At 45.5% G+C, this 21,551-nt stretch overlaps 1 protein-coding gene across 1 annotated transcript in view; it reads right to left on the reverse strand.

Moving 5' to 3' along the window:
* Positions 1-5,488: 5,488 nt before the first annotated feature.
* The window catches only part of SLC25A13 (solute carrier family 25 member 13), a 92,441-nt gene continuing 76,378 nt past the window's right edge, over positions 5,489-21,551 (reverse strand). The window contains exons 15-18 of the mRNA XM_077268120.1: positions 20,247-20,385; positions 8,032-8,190; positions 7,411-7,501; positions 5,489-6,102 (exon numbers count right to left, since the gene is read on the reverse strand). Of these exons, the coding sequence (XP_077124235.1) occupies positions 5,928-6,102; positions 7,411-7,501; positions 8,032-8,190; positions 20,247-20,385 (564 nt within the window). The 3' untranslated portion in view covers positions 5,489-5,927. The remainder of the gene's footprint in view (positions 6,103-7,410; positions 7,502-8,031; positions 8,191-20,246; positions 20,386-21,551) is intronic.

Here is a 21,551-nt window from a genome sequence, read left to right on the forward strand (position 1 = left end):
TTTGTTTCCCAATGATAAAATGCACTCGGAAGTTTTACGTTCTGGTAGATTTCGCCTCCGCTTCGTGCTTGTAGACAGAACCTTGTCTAAGAAATTACAAAAAAAAAAAAAATCTTTTGGCTCTAATTCTTTTTATTTTTTTGCCGTGCGAAATTTTAAATTTTCATAGGAATGTGACGGCTAGAAATTCTTAGTTTTTTTTTTTAAAACCCTGAAATTTTGTAACACAACATTATAGAAAAGATGACATTTGGCAAACCACGGCTCTCCACCGGTCACAGAACTGCAACCTTCAGGATACTTGTCAGAGTTATTCTGGGAGTTGTGCTCCAAGATGTGAGGTGTAGTGATGAGTGAGCATGCTCGAGTGTTATCCGTGTACCTCGCGAGTGCTCGAGTAATATGTTCCGCGTCCCTGTTGCCTAAAAAAACAGGCAATCCCTGCATGTGTTACAGCTGTCTAACAGCCGCGAGACATGCAGCTGCGGGGACACAAACATATTATTCGAGCACGCCAAAGACACTTATCACCCGAGCATTAACAGATAACACCTTATCCCAGCACGCTCGCCCATCATTAGTGAAGTTGGAGGCCGATTGAGCCCTTTCTATATAGGACTTGGCAGAGCCCAACCTGAAAGACGATGACTGATCCAAGCTCTTACGGTTCCAACTCCAATACTGACGGCATAAATCTCCGATACGTTCCGATAAGAGTCTTTGTGCGCTTTTAATCTCTACTGCAGCAGAGGGATTTTACTTTATTTTTTTAATCTTATTTACAATTTTGTTAATCCTACGTCGTCCTACCTTGACTGTTCGATTATTGCTAGAGGCAAAAAGAAAAAAAAAAAAAAAAAAAAGAAGTGTGATACTAGAGCACCGGCAGAACTCCTGAGAATCTCTATGTGTTCTACAGCAGCCTCCAGCTCTCGCAGAACAACAACAACCAGCATGTCCTGCCCATCACAGATCTGGGAGGTGAAATTTGGAAACAGATCTGACAACTCTCCATTCCTCAGGGAAATAGGTTTTTGTCCAATTCTTCATCGCTTAGTGCACATTATGGGTCCATTTAAAAAAAGGTTTATGGTTTTACTTAAATTAAGTTTAAAAATGGTATGGGATTTATTCACTGACAACAAGCAGAGGTAAATGGTGACTTTGCAAAGTGCAAAGCTGCAGACAATCATTACATAATGACCAAATGGTTTTCTGTAGAGAAAGTCTGTAGTTTGGATAAAGTTCTAAAAATGAGGAGACCCCAAGATTATGCTGTGAGTTACGACAGGTTTTCGCTCAATGCAGCAAGAGAAAGAGGCCGGCACCATACAAGCGGTGATCGCACAGTAACAAATTATATAGATAGCGTACAATGTGCCGTGTATTGTGGGTTGTGTAACATTAAAGCACAATTTTCCAAAAACAGCGCCATCTGTGGCTGAGAACTGTAAGAACTGCAGCTCAGTTCCATTAAATATTTGGGGCAAAACAAAGTCACAATTCGTGTACAAGAATGGCGCTGTTTTCGGAAAACAAAAAATAAAATGTACAACTCGTCTATAATACAGAAAACATAGTACTGATCCTGAGTTACATCCTGCATTATACTCCAGAGCTGCACTCACTATTCTGCTGGTGCAGTCAATGTGTACATACATTACATTACTGATCCTGAGTTACATCCTGTACTATACTCCAGAGCTGCACTCACTATTCTGCTGGTGCAGTCACTGTGTACATACATTACATTACTGATCCTGAGTTACATCCTGCATTATACTCCAGAGCTGCACTCACTATTCTGCTGGTGCAGTCACTGTGTACATACATTACTGATCATGAGTTACATCCTGTATTATACTCCAGAGCTGCACTCACTATTCTGCTGGTGCAGTCACTGTGTACATACATTACATTACTGATCCTGAGTTACATCTTGTATTATACTCCAGAGCTGCACTCACTATTCTGCTGGTGCAGTCACTGTGTACATACATTACAGATCCTGAGTTACATACTGTACTATACTCCAGAGCTGCACTCACTATTCTGCTGGTGCAGTCACTGTATACATACATTACTGATCCTGAGTTACCTCCTGTATTATACCCCAGAGCTGCACTCACTATTCTGCTGGTGCAGTCACTGTGTACATACATTACTGATCATGAGTTACATCCTGTATTATACTCCAGAGCTGCACTCACTATTCTGCTGGTGCAGTCACTGTGTACATACATTACATTACTGATCCCGAGTTACATCCTGCATTATACTCCAGAGCTGCACTCACTATTCTGCTGGTGCAGTCACTGTGTACATACATTACAGATCCTGAGTTACATACTGTACTATACTCCAGAGCTGCACTCACTATTCTGCTGGTGCAGTCACTGTATACATACATTACTGATCCTGAGTTACCTCCTGTATTATACCCCAGAGCTGCACTCACTATTCTGCTGGTGCAGTCACTGTGTACATACATTGCATTACTGATCCCAAGTTACATCCTGTATTATACCCCCAGAGCTGAATGCAGCTATAGGATGTAACTCAGGATCAGTAATGTAATGTATGTACACAGTGACTGTACCAGCAGAATAGTGAGTGCAGCTCTGGAGTATAATACAGGATGTAACTCTGGATCAGTAAAGGGTCAGTAATGTAATGTACAGTTGTGCTCAAAAGTTTACATACCCTGGCAGAATTTTTGCTTTCTTGGCCTTTTTTCTGAGAATATGAATGATAACACCAAAACTTTTTCTCCACTCATGGTTAGTGGTTGGGTGAAGCCATTTATTGTCAAACTACTGTGTTTTCTCTTTTTAAATCATAATGACAACGCAAAACATCCAAATGACCCCGATCAAAAGCTCACACACCCCATTTCTTAATATCGTGTATTGCCCCCTCTAACATCAATGACAGCTTGAAGTCTTTTGTGGTAATTGTGGATGAGGATCTTTATTTTCTCAGATGGTAAAGCCGTCCACTCTTCTTGGCAAAAAGCCTCCAGTTCCTGTAAATTCCTGGGTTGTCTAGCATGAACTGTGCAGTTGAGATCTCCCCAGAGTGGCTCAATGATATTGAGGTCAGGAGACAGAGATGGCCACTCCAGAACCTTCACTTTGTTCTGCTGTAGCCAATGACAGGTCGACTTGGCCTTGTGTTTTGGATCGTTGTCATGTTGGAACTACCAAGTACGTTCCATGTGCAGCTTCCGAGCTGATGAGTGCAAATTTGCCTCCAGTATTTGCTGATAACGTGCTGCATTCATCTTTCCTTTAACTTTTGACCATGTTTCCTGTGCCTTTGTAGCTCACACAACCCCAAAACATCAGCGATCCACCTCGTTCTTTACAGTAGGAATGGTGTTCCCTTCATCATGCAACGTTTATGGTTGTGGACAAAAAGTTCAATTTTGGTCTCATCACTCCAAACTACATTGTTCCAGAAGTTTTGAGGCTTGACTCTGTGCTGTTTTGCATGTTGTAGGCGAGATACTTTGTGGCATTTGTGCAGTAATGGCTTTCTTCTAGGGACTCGACCAAGCAGCTCATTTTTCTTCAAGTGCCTCCTTATTGTGCATCTTGAAACAGTCACACCACTAGTTTTCAGAGAGTCCAGTATTTCAGCTGATGTTATTTGTGGACTGTTCTTTGCATCCCGAACAATTTTCCTGGCAGTTGCGGACATTTTTGTTGGTCTACCTGACCGTGGTTTTGTTTTTACAGAGCCCCTGATTGTCCATTTGTTAATCACAGTGTGAACGCTGCTGACTGGCATTATCAATTCCTTGGATATCTTTTTGTATCCTTTTCCTGTTTTATACAGTTCAACTACCTTTTCCTGTAGATCCATTGACAATTCTTTTGCTTTCCTCATGACTCACAATCCAGAAACCTCAGTGGCTGGATGAAAGATGCAAGAGTCTGTCTGGATCCCAGAAACTCGCTCAGCTTTTATGCGCACACACCGATTACAAGCACACATGTCACAGGTGAGGATGTTACCTTTAGTAGCCATTCACACCCATTTGTGTCAACGTCTGTGCATGTTATCAGGCGAAAATCGCCAGGGTATGTGAACTACTGATCAGGGTCATTTGGATGTTTTGGGTTGTCATTATGATTTAAAAAGAGAAAACACAGTAGTTTGACAATAAATGGCTTCACCCAACCACTAACCATGAGTGGAGAAAAAGTTTTGGTGTAATCATTCATATTCTCTGAAAAAAGGCCAAGAAAGCAAAAATTCTGCCGGGGTATGTAAACTTTTGAGCACAACTGTATGCACACAGTGACTCCACCAGCAGAATAGTGAGTGCAGCTCTGGAGTATAATAAAGGATGTAACTCAGGATCAACAGAAGTTACCGTATATACTCGAGTGTAAGCCGAGATTTTCAGCCCATTTTTTTAGGCTGAAAGTCCCCCTCTCGGCTTATACTCGAGTCATACCCGGGGGTCGGCAGGGGAGGGGGAGCGGGGGCTGTCTAATTATACTCACCTACTCCTGGTGCGGTCCCTGCAGGTCCCTGGTTCCCCAGCTTCATCCTGTACTGAGTGGTCACATGGTACCGCTCATTACAGTAATGAATATGCGGCTCCACCTGTAAGGGTGGAGCCGCATATTCATTACTGTAATGAGCGGTAACGGTGACCACTCAGTACAGGGAGAAGCTGCAGCGCCGGGGAAGCAGGGACTGCACCGCGCCAGGAGCAGGTGAGTATAATGGGGAGCGCAGCGCTGCGTGATATTCACCTGCTCCCCGTTCCGGGCACCGCTCCATCTTCAGAATCTTCTGCAGTGACGCTCAGGTCAGAGGGCGGGATGACGTGGTTAGTGTGTGCCCTCTGCCTAAACGTCAGTGCAAAAGACGCTGAAGATGGAGCGGTGCCGGAACGAAGTCAGGTGAATATTGAAAGTGCTGGGGGCCTGAGCGAAGGAGAGGTGAGTATGATTTTTTTTTTTTTAATCGCAGCAATAGCAAATGGGGTAAAAGTCTGTATGGAGCATCTTATGGGGCCATAACGTTTGTGCAGCACTATATGGGGCAAATATCTTTATGGAGCATCTTATGGGGCCCTTATTAACCTTTATGCAGGATTATATGGGGCATATTTTAATATGGAGCATCTTATGGGGCCCATCATAAACTTTATGGAGCTTTATATGGGGCTCCTGATTCAATATGGATATTCAAAAACACTTAACCTACTGATGTCTCAATTTTACTTTTATTGGTATCTATTTTTACTTTTGACGTTTACCAGTAGCTGCTGCATTTTCCACCCTAGGCTTATACTCGAGTCATTAACTTTTCCCAGTTTTTTGTGGCAAAATTAAGGGGGTCGGCTCATACTCGGGTCGGCTTATACTCGAGTATATACGGTAATTAGAAATCAACTCATTTACATTCTATATATAAAGTGTTGCTTAAAGTTGTACATACCCTTTAATTACATTCTGTTACTGTGTGATCACATTTGATTATATGTATTTTAATTCAACATTTTTATATTCACCAAAAAAAAATCAGGGCACCCAAAAACAAAATGTCATTATTAATTAGGGTCCCTTTAATTAATATTTGACCTATAAGTTTAAATCTTTGCTTGTTAACGACTTAACCTACAGTCACGGGGTGAGCAAATCCCAACCAAAAAGCAAACACCCAATATTCCCTGACTGCTGTTGACACTGGTTTGGGGCTGACGGTCCAGGGGGTCCACTACAACCTCTTGTTCCCCGGATTGCACTGTATAAGGGAGAGAACCAGATAAAGGTAATTGCACATAAAAAAGGAGAACTAAAGATCTAAAAATTCTCATGACAGCGGAATAAAAGGTTTAGAAATGCCGATGCGATGACGGCAATGTATCTAATCACAGCTCTCCTCCCCCGTAACCGCTAATGGCTTTAGGTGGCTTTAGTGGTAGTGGATGATGGCTGAAATCTAGGAAGGTAGAGTCCAAATTTGCTTTCAATTCCTGCAAAAGTCGCCACTGCTAGTCTATATCCGCCGACATGGTCGGGATTCGGCGCAGGCAGCGTGATGCGGGACTTGGGGACCGGCTCTGAACCGGCTCGTTTCCTGGAACAGAAAAAAATAAAATAAATATTGGGTTAGAACATGGAACTTACTAAATCTAAAGAGAGTGACCCCCTATGGATTTTTTTTTACATCAATGTAGCCGTATTGTTTGCAGATGGAATTGTATATTTGTTTTTTACTTGTGCCATTTTGGGGTAAATCAAGGGGACGATGCATTAAGACTGGCGTAGACACGCTTCCGCTAATTCAGTCTCGCTGGAAAATAAGACACTAACAGGCGCATGCCGCTTAATGACTTCAGTGCATCTTCTAGAACGGCGTGCGCCTCCATCCTCTGAGCCAAAAGTCGTAAAAAAATGTTTGCAATTTGGCGTTGTTGAAAATTTTGGCAATTTTTCAATGCTTTTTTGCCAGTTTTCTGCAAAGCGGCACCATAAATTTACTGATTTCCAGTTCTAAACCAAATACCATAAAACCAGAGAAATGCAGCAATTTTTGCATTTTTAAATTTGGTTGTACGGCATTCAGGGCACGGTATAAATGACCCGTTTGGTTTCACAGAATCAATGTAATTTATATACTTATTATAAGTTTATTTATGTTTTAGATACTTTTAAGTGTCTTCGTGCTATAGCAACCTATTCATATCCAGCCATGCTAGGAGGGAAAACGCTTCTTTCTAACCCCTTAGATACCATGATCATTTTTGACAGCAGCATCTAAGGGGTGCAGCAGGAGCAAAATTGTGTGTACCAGCTCTGATCCTGTCACGGATATCGAGGATGCCCTGACCATCTGCAAGATCAACCTAATAAAAACGTACGTTGTGGGAACAAGAACCCGACCAAGATGCGACATTTTCATCACATATCAAGAAAAGGTTATAAAGATCCTTAAATAATAAAAAGTCTGAAGATAAAACTGAAAACAGTCTGTACTGAGAAGCTCGGATCGATGTTTTTAGCTCCCGTGTAGAACAATGTGTCTCCATGGATAAACATTAAAAACCAGTGCAATCTGCCATAATAAGGCATCACAAAGGTCTGCAAACAAGATGTGTTCACAAATCGGTAGGCAGCAATCTATTTCCTAGACATAAAAGACGGCACCAAGAACCCCACAACTTCTATAAACGACACATCTGGAATAGGCAGCTCTTCACTAGAACCGATGCAGCCCAATAACGTTGCCCTACGGCGTACGAGGGGCTGCCCAATGTGTGCCGAGTATGATCAATTCAACGAGGTTATAAAGCAGGTGGTGTTGTGATCAAAGACCATGGAAGGAATGTAGGGGGAAAAAAAGCATTGATGAGAAAAGTAAACTTAATAGAAGTCAAAAACTTACACTCCACCAAAATCCACATAGAACCATCGCTGCAATAACTCGTAGGTCACAAGAGTCACGCCAAACTGTGGAGAGGACCTGAACACACGGGCTGCAGGATGACAGAACGCAAGACACGTATATAAGGAAACGGGCATATCCAAGATCAAGCAGGGAATAACACACGGATAGGAGCTCAGATAGAGGACTGACTGATACTAAACAGATAGAGGGTCAGAGATGATCAGGGGACCATCAGCCTGACCCTCAATCTGATCTCTCACCTACTTATCTGATCACCCATCTGATTTCCCATTTATCTGACCCCCAGCCTATTTATCTAATCTCCTATCTGACCCCCAGCCTATTTATCGCATCATCGATATGACCCCCAGCCTATTTATCTAATCTCCTACATCATCTCCTGCCTATTTATCGGCTCATCTATATGATCTCTTGCCTATTTGATTAACTGATCCAGTACCTATTTACCTGGCCCCCACCTATTTATCTGATCATTATCTGATCTCCAACCTATCTGATCATCTATCTGATCTCCTGTCTGATCCAGTATTTATGTGATCTCCCATCTATATCTGATTTAGTGGTATCAGTTCATCCATATTCATGTGGATATCTTACCTCCGGCGCCTTTCCATAACGCCCGATGTCCTTCCTCTCGCAGGATTTTCCGGAAGCAGTCTATGACGCCAGAATAAGTGGTTTGACCAGCTCGTGCCGCGACCTGCAGTCTAGTCTTAATGACATCAGCAGGGGTCACTAGTGAAGCCGCCGGCATACCTGTAGACCAAACCACAATCAACATATTGATCTCTCAACACCACAACTCAAAGTAAATACCTCAGCTACTTCAGTTTCCATAAATACCCAATAAAGGGTCTCCATATACCACTGCACCATCCAGCAGCTGATTACTAGGACCTTTCAAGAGCCAAACACAATTACTGCTTTATAGGGAGTCTTAATTTTCATAAGGGGTCCGTTTGAGACACCTCTTTAAAGGGACATTTCCCACATGAAAGTTCTAATCTTTTGTCCCACCGGCCCCCGACTTTTAAAGTCCTGACTACACATCTTTTACATAGTGCCTTGTTTAGTGGCCTTGGTCTGTAAACATGACCTTCAGTTTCTACCAGGAAAAGTAGCCATTGCAGGGCTCATACTGGTCATCTGATGGCTTCTTGTGGTGAGTTATAAGATGATAGGATCCCAACAGTTGTGATTTAGAACAAAATGATAGGAGACTCTCTGTGGGGGGTATATTGGTGGCCATACTGGTTGTCAACCAGGTCTCCCTGACGTACAAACCCATACGGTAATAGCTAAAAGTAATTTTAAAGGAATGCTCTGATGAAAAGTAAAGTTTCCTATGTGCTCGTTTAAGGAAATATATGCATCAATCTCACGTCTGTTCTTTACTTATCAGATCTACCATATGAAGGCTGCGCCATCTAAAGCCAGATTCAGAGACATCTCCATGGGTCAATGGATATAAATCTGGTTAATGCCTAACGAAAACCTGAGATCTTCTCACAATTGCTATGAAAAATGATAGCACGATATACAAAAACGTGCACAAATATGCAGTCCAGAGCAGGCCCTCTCCAAATGACGAAGAGCTTCCATTCTCCGGCATATTGGACCAGAAGGTCCTGCAAAAGTCAAGAATTGAAGACCACTTTTTACCAAAGCTAGGAGAGTCCAACCGGCTCTTGGGTTTTGCTACTTTCAGCATCCACCAGAAGTAAAAAATGTTGACTTCCCTTGAAGGAGGAAGCCAAGGTTGCAATAAGGTGAGGAATTTTACGAGGTAGTGTGTGGCCATCAAACACCAGAAGGACAGCCACCAGAAGGACAGCCACGTGTAAAAAATGAGTAAGGTTGCAACAGCCAAAAGAAACTAAGTATTCCCCAATATTTGTAGCAAAAAGAAAAACAGGAAAATAAGGTGATGGCACTCAAGCAAAAGTGAAGTGCGTGCAAATGTGCCCTGGATTACTGTGATCTTGTCCCCATGGTCATCAGTCACTTATGTCCCTCGTGCTTTCAAAACTAAACTACTTGTATACTCAAAACCTTTCTGCTTGAGGTCTATTATATGAGCCCAACTGGGGAATCCAGATCTCCACAACTTTTATACTTCTTTAAATTCCAGTAGATAAAATAATAATAAAATAAAAAATTATAGCACGAGTCTATTTAGTATGTTTGGCAGTCGTATGATCCGAAGGGCAGTGTAGAACTCCGAAATAAGACTGACCTCATGCTTCCCAGGAGGATATTATCTCATGGTAAAAAGTGTGCCATCTCGAGGGTTTTAAAAAAAACTATCCCAAAAAAACTAAATTAGAGGGTAGGAAAGAATACTGAATGATTTTCCATATCCGCCCCAAGAAATAAAACAAACCCTATGATGGGATATCCGTGCCCATGGAGCCACATCGACCATTACTCCATGGATGGTATACCACCCTGGCGATAACATAGAAAGTCCTAGTGTTCAATATATCACACCGGCTGACTAACGAGACTTAGAAGCTTTCGAAAATCCAGCTCCACACAATCCCCAACATGTCTGATGATTAAACTCAGATTTTTGGGAGGTGAAAGCTCTTTGGCCTTTTGCTTTTTTTCTTTTCACGCCTCTTTGTGGCTACTGGCAAGGAACACACAGCGAGCTGAAAAGCAAAGTCTTCAAACTCACCACCGCTGCCGCCACCACTTTACCCACAGGCGCGCGCAAGCATGACTGTCTGCCACCACCTTAAATAACCCTATGTAAACTCTGCATCCCTGCAAAGAAACATTTCTGTGCAAAATCAGCAAACCAAAATACAGCTAGGATTTCAGGAGGGAGGGTAGGAAGGAATCCCACCAAAACTTTCATCTCTCCCAATGCATTCGATCTGCGCAGTGCGGGCCCCTTGCTCAGATGTCTTACCGTGGCACACAATATCCATGTAGGTGGGTCGCATTCAGTCTACATTAGATGGAAATGAAGAACACATGGACAAGCGCTTGGAAATTAGCATGCAGACCGAGCAACGGCTTTACCAAACACACTTTCTACATAAAGTCATTGGCAGCTACTTAAGAGAATCTACACCTTTGATTGACAATCAGTAAATTCAATATTTAGGATCTTGTAATATGTCTTTTTTTTCACTTTGAAATCACCAAAAATCTGGCTACTTACAGATAATTTCAGATGAAGAGCCAGTTCACTTTTATTGAAGAGGATCTTCACCCGAGTCATCCAGAAACCTACGTTATATTGATGGGGAGCAAAAATGGAGAAACAGCTGTCTACAGATGGGCGACTTCAGTTTGCCCTAATCCCTGGTCATATTGCAAGGTTCTATAGTCACATGCTAACTTACAAAGTAGCTACCTATAGACCATGAAGGAGATGGTTTTCTTCCTACAGGATGGGAGCTTTTTTTTGTAGCTCTGGCATTAACTGAGATGTTGCAGGTTGAAGATTGCCTTGGTCCAAATGCCAATGTGGACAACGAGCCCGTCACTGATCCTTGACTGACAGGTCATTTCTTTCTTAGAATCATAAAATGTTAGCGTTGGAAGGGACCTCCAGGGTCATCGTGACCTACTCCCTGCTCAATGCAGGATTCACTAAACCCTCTCAGACCGAAGTCTGTCCAGCCTCTGTTTGGAGACTTCTATTGAAGGAGAACTCGCCACCTCTCATGGCCGCCTGTTCCACTCATTGATCACCCTCTCACTGTCAAAAAGTTTTCCTAATATCTAATCTGTATCTTCTTTAAAAGTGATTCCTGTGCGCACAAAGAACTGCCCATGTTCCACTAAGATATTAACTCAGATCACTGGATTCTAAGTCCAGAGAGCCAACCATTACACCATGGAACAAGAGTTTCTTGCTTGACATAGTCCTACTCTCGTATCGTCATCAGTTTATTACGCATGTGTATACCCTTTGAAAAGGCAATCCCAGCCAGTGAAGTCATCCGCGTAGAATCTTGGCCAAGGGAGGCAAGTCAGAGAAAGAATGACCGATCAGTCAAAGACTGGCGTCTGGCAGGCAATTGAGGTGTTGCGCGGGAGGAAAGATTAAAGTGCAGGGTCCACCCAGCTGCACTTCCAATTACAACAACTTTATGGCTGCATTTCTCTGCAATTTCTAAAAAATACTGCAAGCAAAATACGGATTTAATAAGCAAAGGGCCTTTAGTTAAGGGGGTAGTAACCAGATGACCGATTCCCTTTAAGTCTTAACTTTTTTCAAGCCAGAACAAAAAGTGAACTGACGGCAGTAGAAAATTCCCAAGAAAGTCGATGGCGATGTGGACGCACTTAAGAATTCACTGACCTTGCCAAGTTGATGGCAGTGCCAGAAAGAGCAGAGTAATCAGCGCCATGTTTTTCCATATCTTCCATAGACTTCTCTATCAACTTTCATGGCCTGGAATGGAGGACGGGGGTAACGGTGTGCCAAAAATCAGCCATCCACATACCTTGTGCATGCGTCATAAATTCGTGGGACTACACTTCTTAATTAACCACCTCCATTCTATGCAACCTTTGTCCTGCGAGTAAACCGGCACGTGTGGTGGAAATGCCATCCCTACTGACTATTACTTCTGGATTCTACCTCCAATTCCAAAGCAAACAAGTCTTGGAACGAAACATGAAATCTTTTCTTCTTGTAGTTTATTAAGTCCGTGAGGGTTTCAGCCAAACCAGCATGGTCTGGCTCCTCGTGCTCCAAACAACTGCAGTAAACAGCCGCACACACAGGAGACGATGTACATCTAAGGAGACGCGGAACGGCGGGAAATAAAAATAGAGAGGCCATCTATAACATGTGGTCACGGGAAAACATGACAAGCAGCAAATTATTCCGTCAATCCAGCGCCCAAAGCAAGCTTGCGAGAAAAGACAAGCCCGTCTGTGAGCGGCGACCACCAAGATGGACGGCCGTGAAACAAACCTAATCAAACCTCTAATAATCCAAGGTCTTGAGAGCCGAGATTAAAACGTTCCAAGTGCCAGATTAACAAAAAGCTGCTCCAATCGTTCAGCATTTTTAAAGGGTTTGTCAAGGTCCAAGACTTTTAGGATAGGTCTTTTTTTTTTTTAATCCTGCTCAGAATAAATTATAATTTAATGCCTATCAGTTCCCATTGCTGCTGGATAAAAGGGATTTTTAGTCTGATAGCGGGGTCCTAAACTTTCCGGTTCCATACTGTTTCAACCAGGACGTCTTGAAGCGCAGATGTCAATCAGGATGACCTGGCTGGAGGAGACATATTATATTACAGTAAAAAGCCCCAAAAACAGTAAAAAGAAAAACAAAAAAAAGCTTCCTCCGTCCCCGCCTGCAGAATCTGAATGTATTGTATCATATCTCTAGATGTGTTCGTTGCACCCGAACGTAGATTTTGCAGCGTAGTAGATCGCTCGGCTGACATAAATGAAAGCATAAAAGCCGCCTGTGAGACTGAACATCAAAAGGGGGAAATTATCTCGGTCTGCGATCACATCAGCAGCGTTCAAAGGGGACGGCTGAATCTCAGAAATTGTTCGGCTTGTCGATGTACGCTTGCATTTCACATCGGCGCGCGGGCTTCCATGTTAAAGGCTTGTTTTGTTCCATTCAAACAGGTCGGGGAGTAGCCGAGTCTAAAGACACTTGTATCTGATCGAGTCGTTGGGAAAAGGAACGCTTTATGGCTACCCGTGCTTTGAAATGGAAGCCTCAGGAAAAAAGAAAAAAAAAGTTGCCATAGCTCCTCTGCGGTGCACGGCCCCCTATTTCTCTGTAACATGCGGCTTTTCAGTACTCCGTGTATCTTCCTGTTACAAAGAGTAAAGAACCCATTACATAAATGAAGCAGGACAAAATAACAGATTTTAGCAGGATCAACCAACCATTTGGTATGTATGGGGGCCTTACAACTCTTCCCAGATGTTGGGGGACAAGGATAAGGCAAAATGTCAGCACCCTCTCCTGACTTGCATTGGGGGGGGGGGAATCAGGAGAAGGTGCTGTGGGCCAAGCGTTCATGTGTATGAGGGACTCAGAGGAAGATGGCCAACCGTTCACGCATGCAGACGATTCAGGAGTGAGGGGGTGCGAGTAGAGTTGGCCGACCATTTGTACGCAGAGAGAAGTCAGCAACATGGTCTGTCTGCCGAGCATTTGTGCGTATCGTGGGAGTCAGGAGAAAGGACCAATGGGTAAGAGGAAGTTTGAGTATGGGGGAGTCGGGAGGCACAGGGATTTGAGTACAGTTCACCGTTGGCTGTGCGTTCGCAAGTAGAGCCCAAGTGGTCACACATACCGGGAACTCAGGAGAGGGGTCTGTTGGCTGAGCATTCGTACGTAGAGGCCAAGTGGTCACACATACCTGGAACTCAGGAGAGGGGTCTGTTGGCTGAGCGTTCGTACGTAGAGCCCAAGTGGTCACGCATACAGTGAACTCAGGAGATGAGGCTGTTGGCTGAGCATTCGTACTTAGAAGCCAAGTGGTCACACATAGAGGGAAATCAGGAGAGAGGGCTGTTGGCTGAGGGTTCATACCTAGAGGCCAAGCGGTCACACATACAGGGAACTCAGGAGAGGGGGCTGTTGGCTGAGCATTCGTACCTAGAGGCCAAGCTGTCACACATACAGGGAACTCAGGAGAGGGGGCTGTTGGCTGAGCATTCGTACCTAGAGGCCAAGCTGTCACACATACAGGGAACTCAGGAGAGGGGGCTGTTGGCTGAGCATTTGTACGTAGAAGCCAAGTGGTCACACGTACAGTGAACTCAGGAGAGAGGGCTGTTGGCTGAGCGTTCATACCTAGAGACCAAGCGGTCACACATACAGGGAACTCAGGAGAGGAGGCTGTTGGCTGAGCATTTGTACGTAGAAGCCAAGTGGTCACACGTACAGTGAACTCAGGAGAGAGGGCTGTTGGCTGAGCGTTCATACCTAGAGACCAAGTGGTCACACATACAGGGAACTCAGGAGAGGGGGCTGTTGGCTGAGCGTTCGTACGTAGAGGCCAAGCGGTCACACATACAGGGAACTCAGGAGAGGAGGCTGTTGCCTGAGCATTCGTACGTAGAGGCCAAGCGGTCACACATACAGGGAACTCAGGAGATGGGGCTGTTGGCTGAGCATTTGTACGTAGAAGCCAAGTGGTCACACGTACAGTGAACTCAGGAGAGAGGGCTGTTGGCTGAGCGTTCATACCTAGAGACCAAGCGGTCACACATACAGGGAACTCAGGGGAGGGGGCTGTTGGCTGAGCGTTCGTACGTAGAGGCCAAGCGGTCACACATACAGGGAACTCAGGAGAGGGGGCTGTTGGCTGAGCGTTCGTACGTAGAGGCCAAGCGGTCACACATACAGGGAACTCAGGAGAGGAGGCTGTTGGCTGAGCATTCGTACGTAGAGGCCAAGCGGTCACACATACAGGGAACTCAGGAGAGGGGGCTGTTGGCTGAGCGTTCGTACGTAGAGGCCAAGCGGTCACACATACAGGGAACTCAGGAGAGGGGGCTGTTGGCTGAGCATTCGTACGTAGAGGCCAAGCGGTCACACATACAGGGAACTCAGGAGAGGGGGCTGTTGGCTGAGCGTTCGTACGTAGAGGCCAAGCGGTCACACATACAGGGAACTCAGGAGAGGGGGCTGTTGGCTGAGCATTCGTACGTAGAGGCCAAGCGGTCACACATACAGGGAACTCAGGAGAGGGGGCTGTTGGCTGAGCGTTCGTACGTAGAGGCCAAGCGGTCACACATACAGGGAACTCAGGAGAGGAGGCTGTTGGCTGAGCGTTCGTACGTAGAGGCCAAGCGGTCACACATACAGGGAACTCAGGAGAGGGGGCTGTTGGCTGAGCGTTCATACCTAGAGGCCAAGCGGTCACACATACAGGGAACTCAGGAGAGGGGGCTGATGGCTGAGCGTTCATACGTAGAGGCCAAGCGGTCACACATACAGGGAACTCAGGAGAGGGGGCTGTTGGCTGAGCGTTCATACCTAGAGGCCAAGCGGTCACACATACAGGGAACTCAGGAGAGGGGGCTGATGGCTGAGCGTTCATACGTAGAGGCCAAGCGGTCACACATACAGGGAACTCAGGAGAGGGGGCTGTTGGCTGAGTATTTGTGCATTTAGAAGAGTTGGAAGAAGGGGCTGCTGGAGAACATTCAATCGGCCTCAGGGTTATGGCTACAGCCATGTGTTTAGTCAGTCACCCACCCTGATTAACCATTGTACCCTAATCACCGTTCTGAGCAAGGTCCATCCTGGAGATCAGACCTGCCAAGCTGCCATGGTGACTCACTGGTACCCCGCGATGTATTACGGTACATGGAGTTTTGTTCTCTGGAGGAGTCACCTTTTCAGTTACCAGAACTTCCTATAGGATGAAACCACATGAAATGTCCACGGGAGCAGGGGGTGGGAACAACGATCACAGGTTATGATGAGCATTACACAGCTACTATTAGGCCATGTTCACATGTACAGTAATTAGCAGTTAGAATGGATCCGGCAGCAATCAGCTGTACAGACAACTTTTTTTGTCCAGCTAAAAAAAAAAAAATTTGATTTCAACTGGACCTGTTGCTGCACTGATGAATCCTGGGATTTATAGCAGAATGTATTGGAATAACACGCAGGAGGAGAGATCAGAATCAAGGTAGAGGCTGAAGGGAATAAAACAAGAGGCTGAAGTGCACGAAGAGCGGTGTATATAAGGAGTGCAGAGACTGACTGACGACCAGGTGGATGGCACAGTATGGCTATGTGCAAATGTTGAGCATTTCCAGATGATTTTTCCGCACCAAAATCCAGAGTGTTGGCAGAAAAAGCGCAGCGTACTCTACACACACTTCTGAAGCATTTTTCACATGCTTTTTTTCTCCACATTCATTTGACTGAGTGAAAACTCCTGCAGAAAACACCGATATACTTGACACGCTGAAGGTCTGAAGAAAAATATAAATATTTATGGTTTTTCAAAAGTCTCATTTCATTTTGCTGCATTTTTTCAGCTTTGTAAAATGAATGGAAAAACAAAAAAAGTGTGAATAAGTCCTTATATCAAGAAAAACGGAGTGCTTCTTTAGAACGACGTGCACATACCTATTGAGTTGCGGCATTCTTACGTCTCACATTTACAAAGTAAACCAAATTTAGTGGTTCTCGATCAGCCGCAACACTGAAGTTACAGGATTATATTCTCTTTATATATGGAAGTCAAAGAGAGGGAGCCGGGGGAGGAGGAGCCCCACCGCGCAAGAGCCGGGGGAGGAGGAGCCCCACCGCGCAAGAGCCGGGGGAGGAGGAGCCCCACCGCGCAAGAGCCGGGGGAGGAGGAGCCCCACCGCGCAAGAGCCGGGGGAGGAGGAGCCCCACCGCGCAAGAGCCGGGGGAGGAGGAGCCCCACCGCGCAAGAGCCGGGGGAGGAGGAGCCCCACCGCGCAAGAGCCGGGGGAGGAGGAGCCCCACCGCGCAAGAGCCGGGGGAGGAGGAGCCCCACCGCGCAAGAGCCAGGGGAGGAGGAGCCCCACCGCGCAGGGGCCAGGGGAGGAGGAGCCCCACCGCGCAGGGGCCAGGGGAGGAGGAGCCCCACTGCACATGAGTTGGGTGTGGAAGAGGGAATACCACTGCGCTGGAAATGAGGGGGGAGCCCCACTGCTCAGCAGGAGGGAGCCCCCTCCTCCGACACAGAAGCACAGGGAGGAGTGTGAAGGAACAGCAGAAAGGTAGTCTGTGCCTACATGTTTATATATAGTTTAGGGATAGGTCAGAAGTGTTCAACTAGTCTTAACGTCCTGGGCAGTGAAGGAGTTAATTTTCCATGCCTATATACCAGTAAGTCCTGACAGCGCATATCTCTACATGGCGCTGGGACCTGCTGCACCTTCCTGCCTGCCGATAACACCCACATCACTACACTTATCACCACAGATCCAGATAAGGGAGCCATGTAAACTCCAAAGAATATTTTGTGTTGCTTCAGTAAAAATCAATCAAAATATGTGAAGAATGTACGAGGAGACCACCCATCACTGCGGTGTACCTACACGCATCAGCCATCGCCTGCAGCAGCGCCTGGGGAGAAGCTGCACGCAGGGCGAGAGACAACGGACCTGGAGGATGCAGAGCGTTTCATCTGGATCCGGAACCGGCTTCTAGATCTGACTGTTGTGTAATTTGCAATCCGACACACCTGCCGAGACATGTGCGCGATCGACAGGTATCGTGCAGGTCTACAGTTCATTAGAATAGGACATGGGCACAGCAGCAGCTGATCGGGCACGGGGATTAGCTGGCGTCTTCTGGGAGAGGGGCGGACATATCACCACTGTAGCCGCACCGGGGTCCAGAGGCGGAGGGGACCTGCCGGCACCAGTGACTTACAGCTGAATGGGAGCCCTTACACCAGAAAGGAAACCAGGATGGGGGAGCAGGATATGGCTCATTATACCAGGAAGGGGATCCAAGATGGAGGACGTAACCAGAGGAAGGGGACCAGGATGAAGCATATTATACCAGGAAGCGGAACAGAATGGGGGACACTACACAAGAAAGTGAACCAGGATAGGGCATATCATACCAGGATGGATGGGGACATTACACCAGAAAGGGAAGCAAACTGGGGGGACATTACACCAGAATGGAGGGACAAGGATAAGGCACATTATACCATGAAGGGCATCCAAGTTGGTTCATATTACACCAGGAAAGGGACCAGGATGACACACATTATACCAGGAAGCGGATCAGGATGGGGGACATATCAAGAAGGCTATCAGGATAGGGATAGTATACCAAGAGAGGGACCAGGATAGGGGACATTATACCAAGGAGGGGGCCATGTTGGGAGATATTATCCCAGGAATGGGCCCAGTATGGGGGACATTATTACTGCACGTGGCATCCACTATTATGTAACACCCTCTCTAGTTATGGATGGAGTGGTCTCTTATTGCATACCATCCGCTGTTATGTACAGTCCCATCCCATAATTACATCGTCATGTATAGCACCTCTTACATAGTGTATTCGTTATTTTTTTTATTCACAGCACCCTCTATTACAGAGTCCTCTCTTGTTAGGTATATAATGACTGTTGATGGAGCAGATTCTGACCAGAAGACCAGTCCATCAACCACCTCCATCAGAAAAGAAGCTTTCCCATGCTCCAACAGCATTCATTTCAGTTACATATAAGAAGACAATCCGATATGTGGGAGAAAATGCTGTACATAAGAGCGGGCACTATGTAATAAGGGACGGTGCTGTACATAAGAGAGGGCACTATGTACTAAGGGATGGTGCTGTACATAAGAGCGGGCACTATGTAATAAGGGACGGTGCTGTACATGAGAGGGCACTATGTACTAAGGGATGGTGCTGTACATAAGAGCGGGCACTATGTAATAAGGGACGGTGCTGTACATAAGAGGGCACTATGTAATAAGGGACGGTGCTGTACATAAGAGAGGGCACTATGTACTAAGGGATGGTGCTGTACATAAGAGAGGGCACTATGTAATAAGGGACGATGCTGTACATAAGAGGACACTATGCACTAAGGGACGGTGCTGCTGTACATGAGAGGGCACTGTGTACTAAGGGACGGTGCTGTACATAAATGAGAGGGCATGATGTACTACGGGAAAACAATGTAATAATGAGAGGAGACTATGTAACATATCTCTATCTGTAGCTTGGTCGCCATAAAGGTAGAGGGACCTACACACATTTCTTGCACAGGGGCGCAAACCTGTTAAAAGGAACCCGACGGCTGATACATGCTACCCCGTCCGCTGGCAACAAGCATGGGGCACTGGCTGTGCGATCTCAGCTGGGCATGTTGGACTCTGAAGCACTGCGGCGTTACAGAGAAACGATTTAATAGCCGCTGCGTTGCATACTTGTCGGACAGGCGATCCCCTGCACCTTCTCCCTGCCCTGTATTGATAGGTCTCTGCCTATGTCCAGGCATTGGCAGAGACCTTGCAGTCACTGATGCATGTTGCCCACGGATGTGGTAACGTGTCTCCGGTGACTGTTTCGAGAATAAAAAGTTTGTTAGGACTTCCGCATTGCCACTACATGAACTTAAAGGGGTAGTCCAGGATTACAAAAACATGGCCTCTATTCAGAAACAGCACCACCACTGACCATGGATTGGGTCTCTTTTTTTCAACTCAGCCCGGTTGAAGTGAATACAGCTGAGCTGCAATACCACACACGACCTATAGTCAGGGGTGGCACTGTTTATGAAAGAAAGCAGACCTTTTTTTTTCTAATCCTGGACATACCCTTTAATACATGGCACTCATCAGGATGAGAGCCGACAGGTTAATATTAAAGGCAATGTGGTAAGACACAAAATTATAATACATACCTGTGTCCCCATCTTAAATATTTTTTGAAGTCTAATTCTGAGTAATCGTATTTTTAGTAAAACTTTTTTTAAAGACTTAGAAAGGGTTAAAAAAATTTTTTTAAAGGAGTTGTCTATTGCAGCTCACGACTGCATCAGAAGCAAGTTGCATCGGAAAACTCCTTTAACATCTCGCCCGCCCCGCGCATGTCCTCTTCTAACGCTGCTTAATTCCTCCTGCAGGGATGACATCCGGCCACAGGGACGCGTGGCCAATGATTGGAGACGTCTCACTCTCTCCACCATACTACCAGTGATTGGCTGCAGCGGTCACAAACAGGAAATAACACACCAGCGCCAGACCTGGTGGGGGGTGGATCGATTTTATGTTAACTTGTTGGAAGATTTTTATTCATAGTGGAGAACCCCTTTAAATGAGCACAGACGCGTTTCACTTACCGGCGATGGCTCCAGCTAGGAGGAGATACCCGGGGCTAACTCTGCCGTCCTCTCCAGCGAAGCTGCTTTTCATGTGTGCATAGCAGGGAAAATATATGGCCGAAAAGGGGATATCCCGGAGAAAGCAGGCCTTGGCGCCCTGCGTGGGAGACAAACCAAGATGGGTCAAGTACTGATCACTGGAGCAATTCTGTAACAGGTGGCCAAGTCCCCGTCTAACCTTTTTAACACATTTTCTAGTGATCACTTGGGCACTGGAAAGCTTTGGACCCGTCAGCCCTGACAGGTGATCTTTGTGTCCTTACATATCAGATTAATGTAGGGTAAACCTGCTGATTTCGGTGGGACATTTGTATGGGGGGGGGAATTCAAAGATCCCCTGAATGAGAACGATTGGGCTGTTTGATTTCAACATGTCCGATCCTTTTGTCACTTGGGATAGGTAGGAATGGCTCGTCAGGGAGATGGGGCAGATCTCTCCTAAATTCACTGGTCTCTGTGTCCGGTGCGCTATGTTCGGTTACGCAGAGTACGGACTTGCTGCTCTAACGTTCTACCCTTGCGTAGGGCAGCCTATAAAGATGACCCATCCGATTCCCCAGTGAGGTAGGCCGCCATTAGAGTTGTCCGGCAGCGACCTGTTCCCCTCTCCCTCTGCCAAATGTGCTTGTATGTGGGTAGCTAGGGTGGAATAATAATCGGTAGAATAACAGTGCGGCGTCACAGTGGGACGAACTCCGCCGATAGTCACGTGACAAATAAAAATTGTGCTTCCATTGGCTGAAAGGGGAAGTCAGAGCGCCGGCTGCGCAGCCTGTCGCACCCTAATTCATTAAACTCATCAGCATCAATATTTTTACTCCATGTTGTACAATTATGTTTTACACAGATTTTTCTACACATACATAATAAAATATATATCTTAAAATTTGAATATATATATATATATATATATATATATATATATATATATATATATATATATATATATATATATATATACATACACCACAGTTTTAAAAGGTGCGCAAGATAGTGATGCCATTTTTAATATATATATATTTAAATAATAATTAAAAAAAAAAAAAAAAAAAAAAAAAAGGGTAACCACCCCCTGCTCCTAACTTACAATCGAAATCATTCCCCTTTAATATAAAGTCGCTGCCCCATTAACCCCCCCTTGTTGGTGCCAATAAATTCCGCGGCTTGTCATCCCAGTGCACATAAAGAATGCGCCATTATTCATCCATAAATGTCCACCCCCCATGTATGTGAACACGTTCGTCCAATGAATGCAAAACGGAT

The sequence above is a fragment of the Ranitomeya variabilis genome, chromosome 6 (genome assembly GCF_051348905.1).
Source record: "Ranitomeya variabilis isolate aRanVar5 chromosome 6, aRanVar5.hap1, whole genome shotgun sequence".
NCBI classification, from domain to species: Eukaryota; Metazoa; Chordata; class Amphibia; order Anura; family Dendrobatidae; genus Ranitomeya; species Ranitomeya variabilis.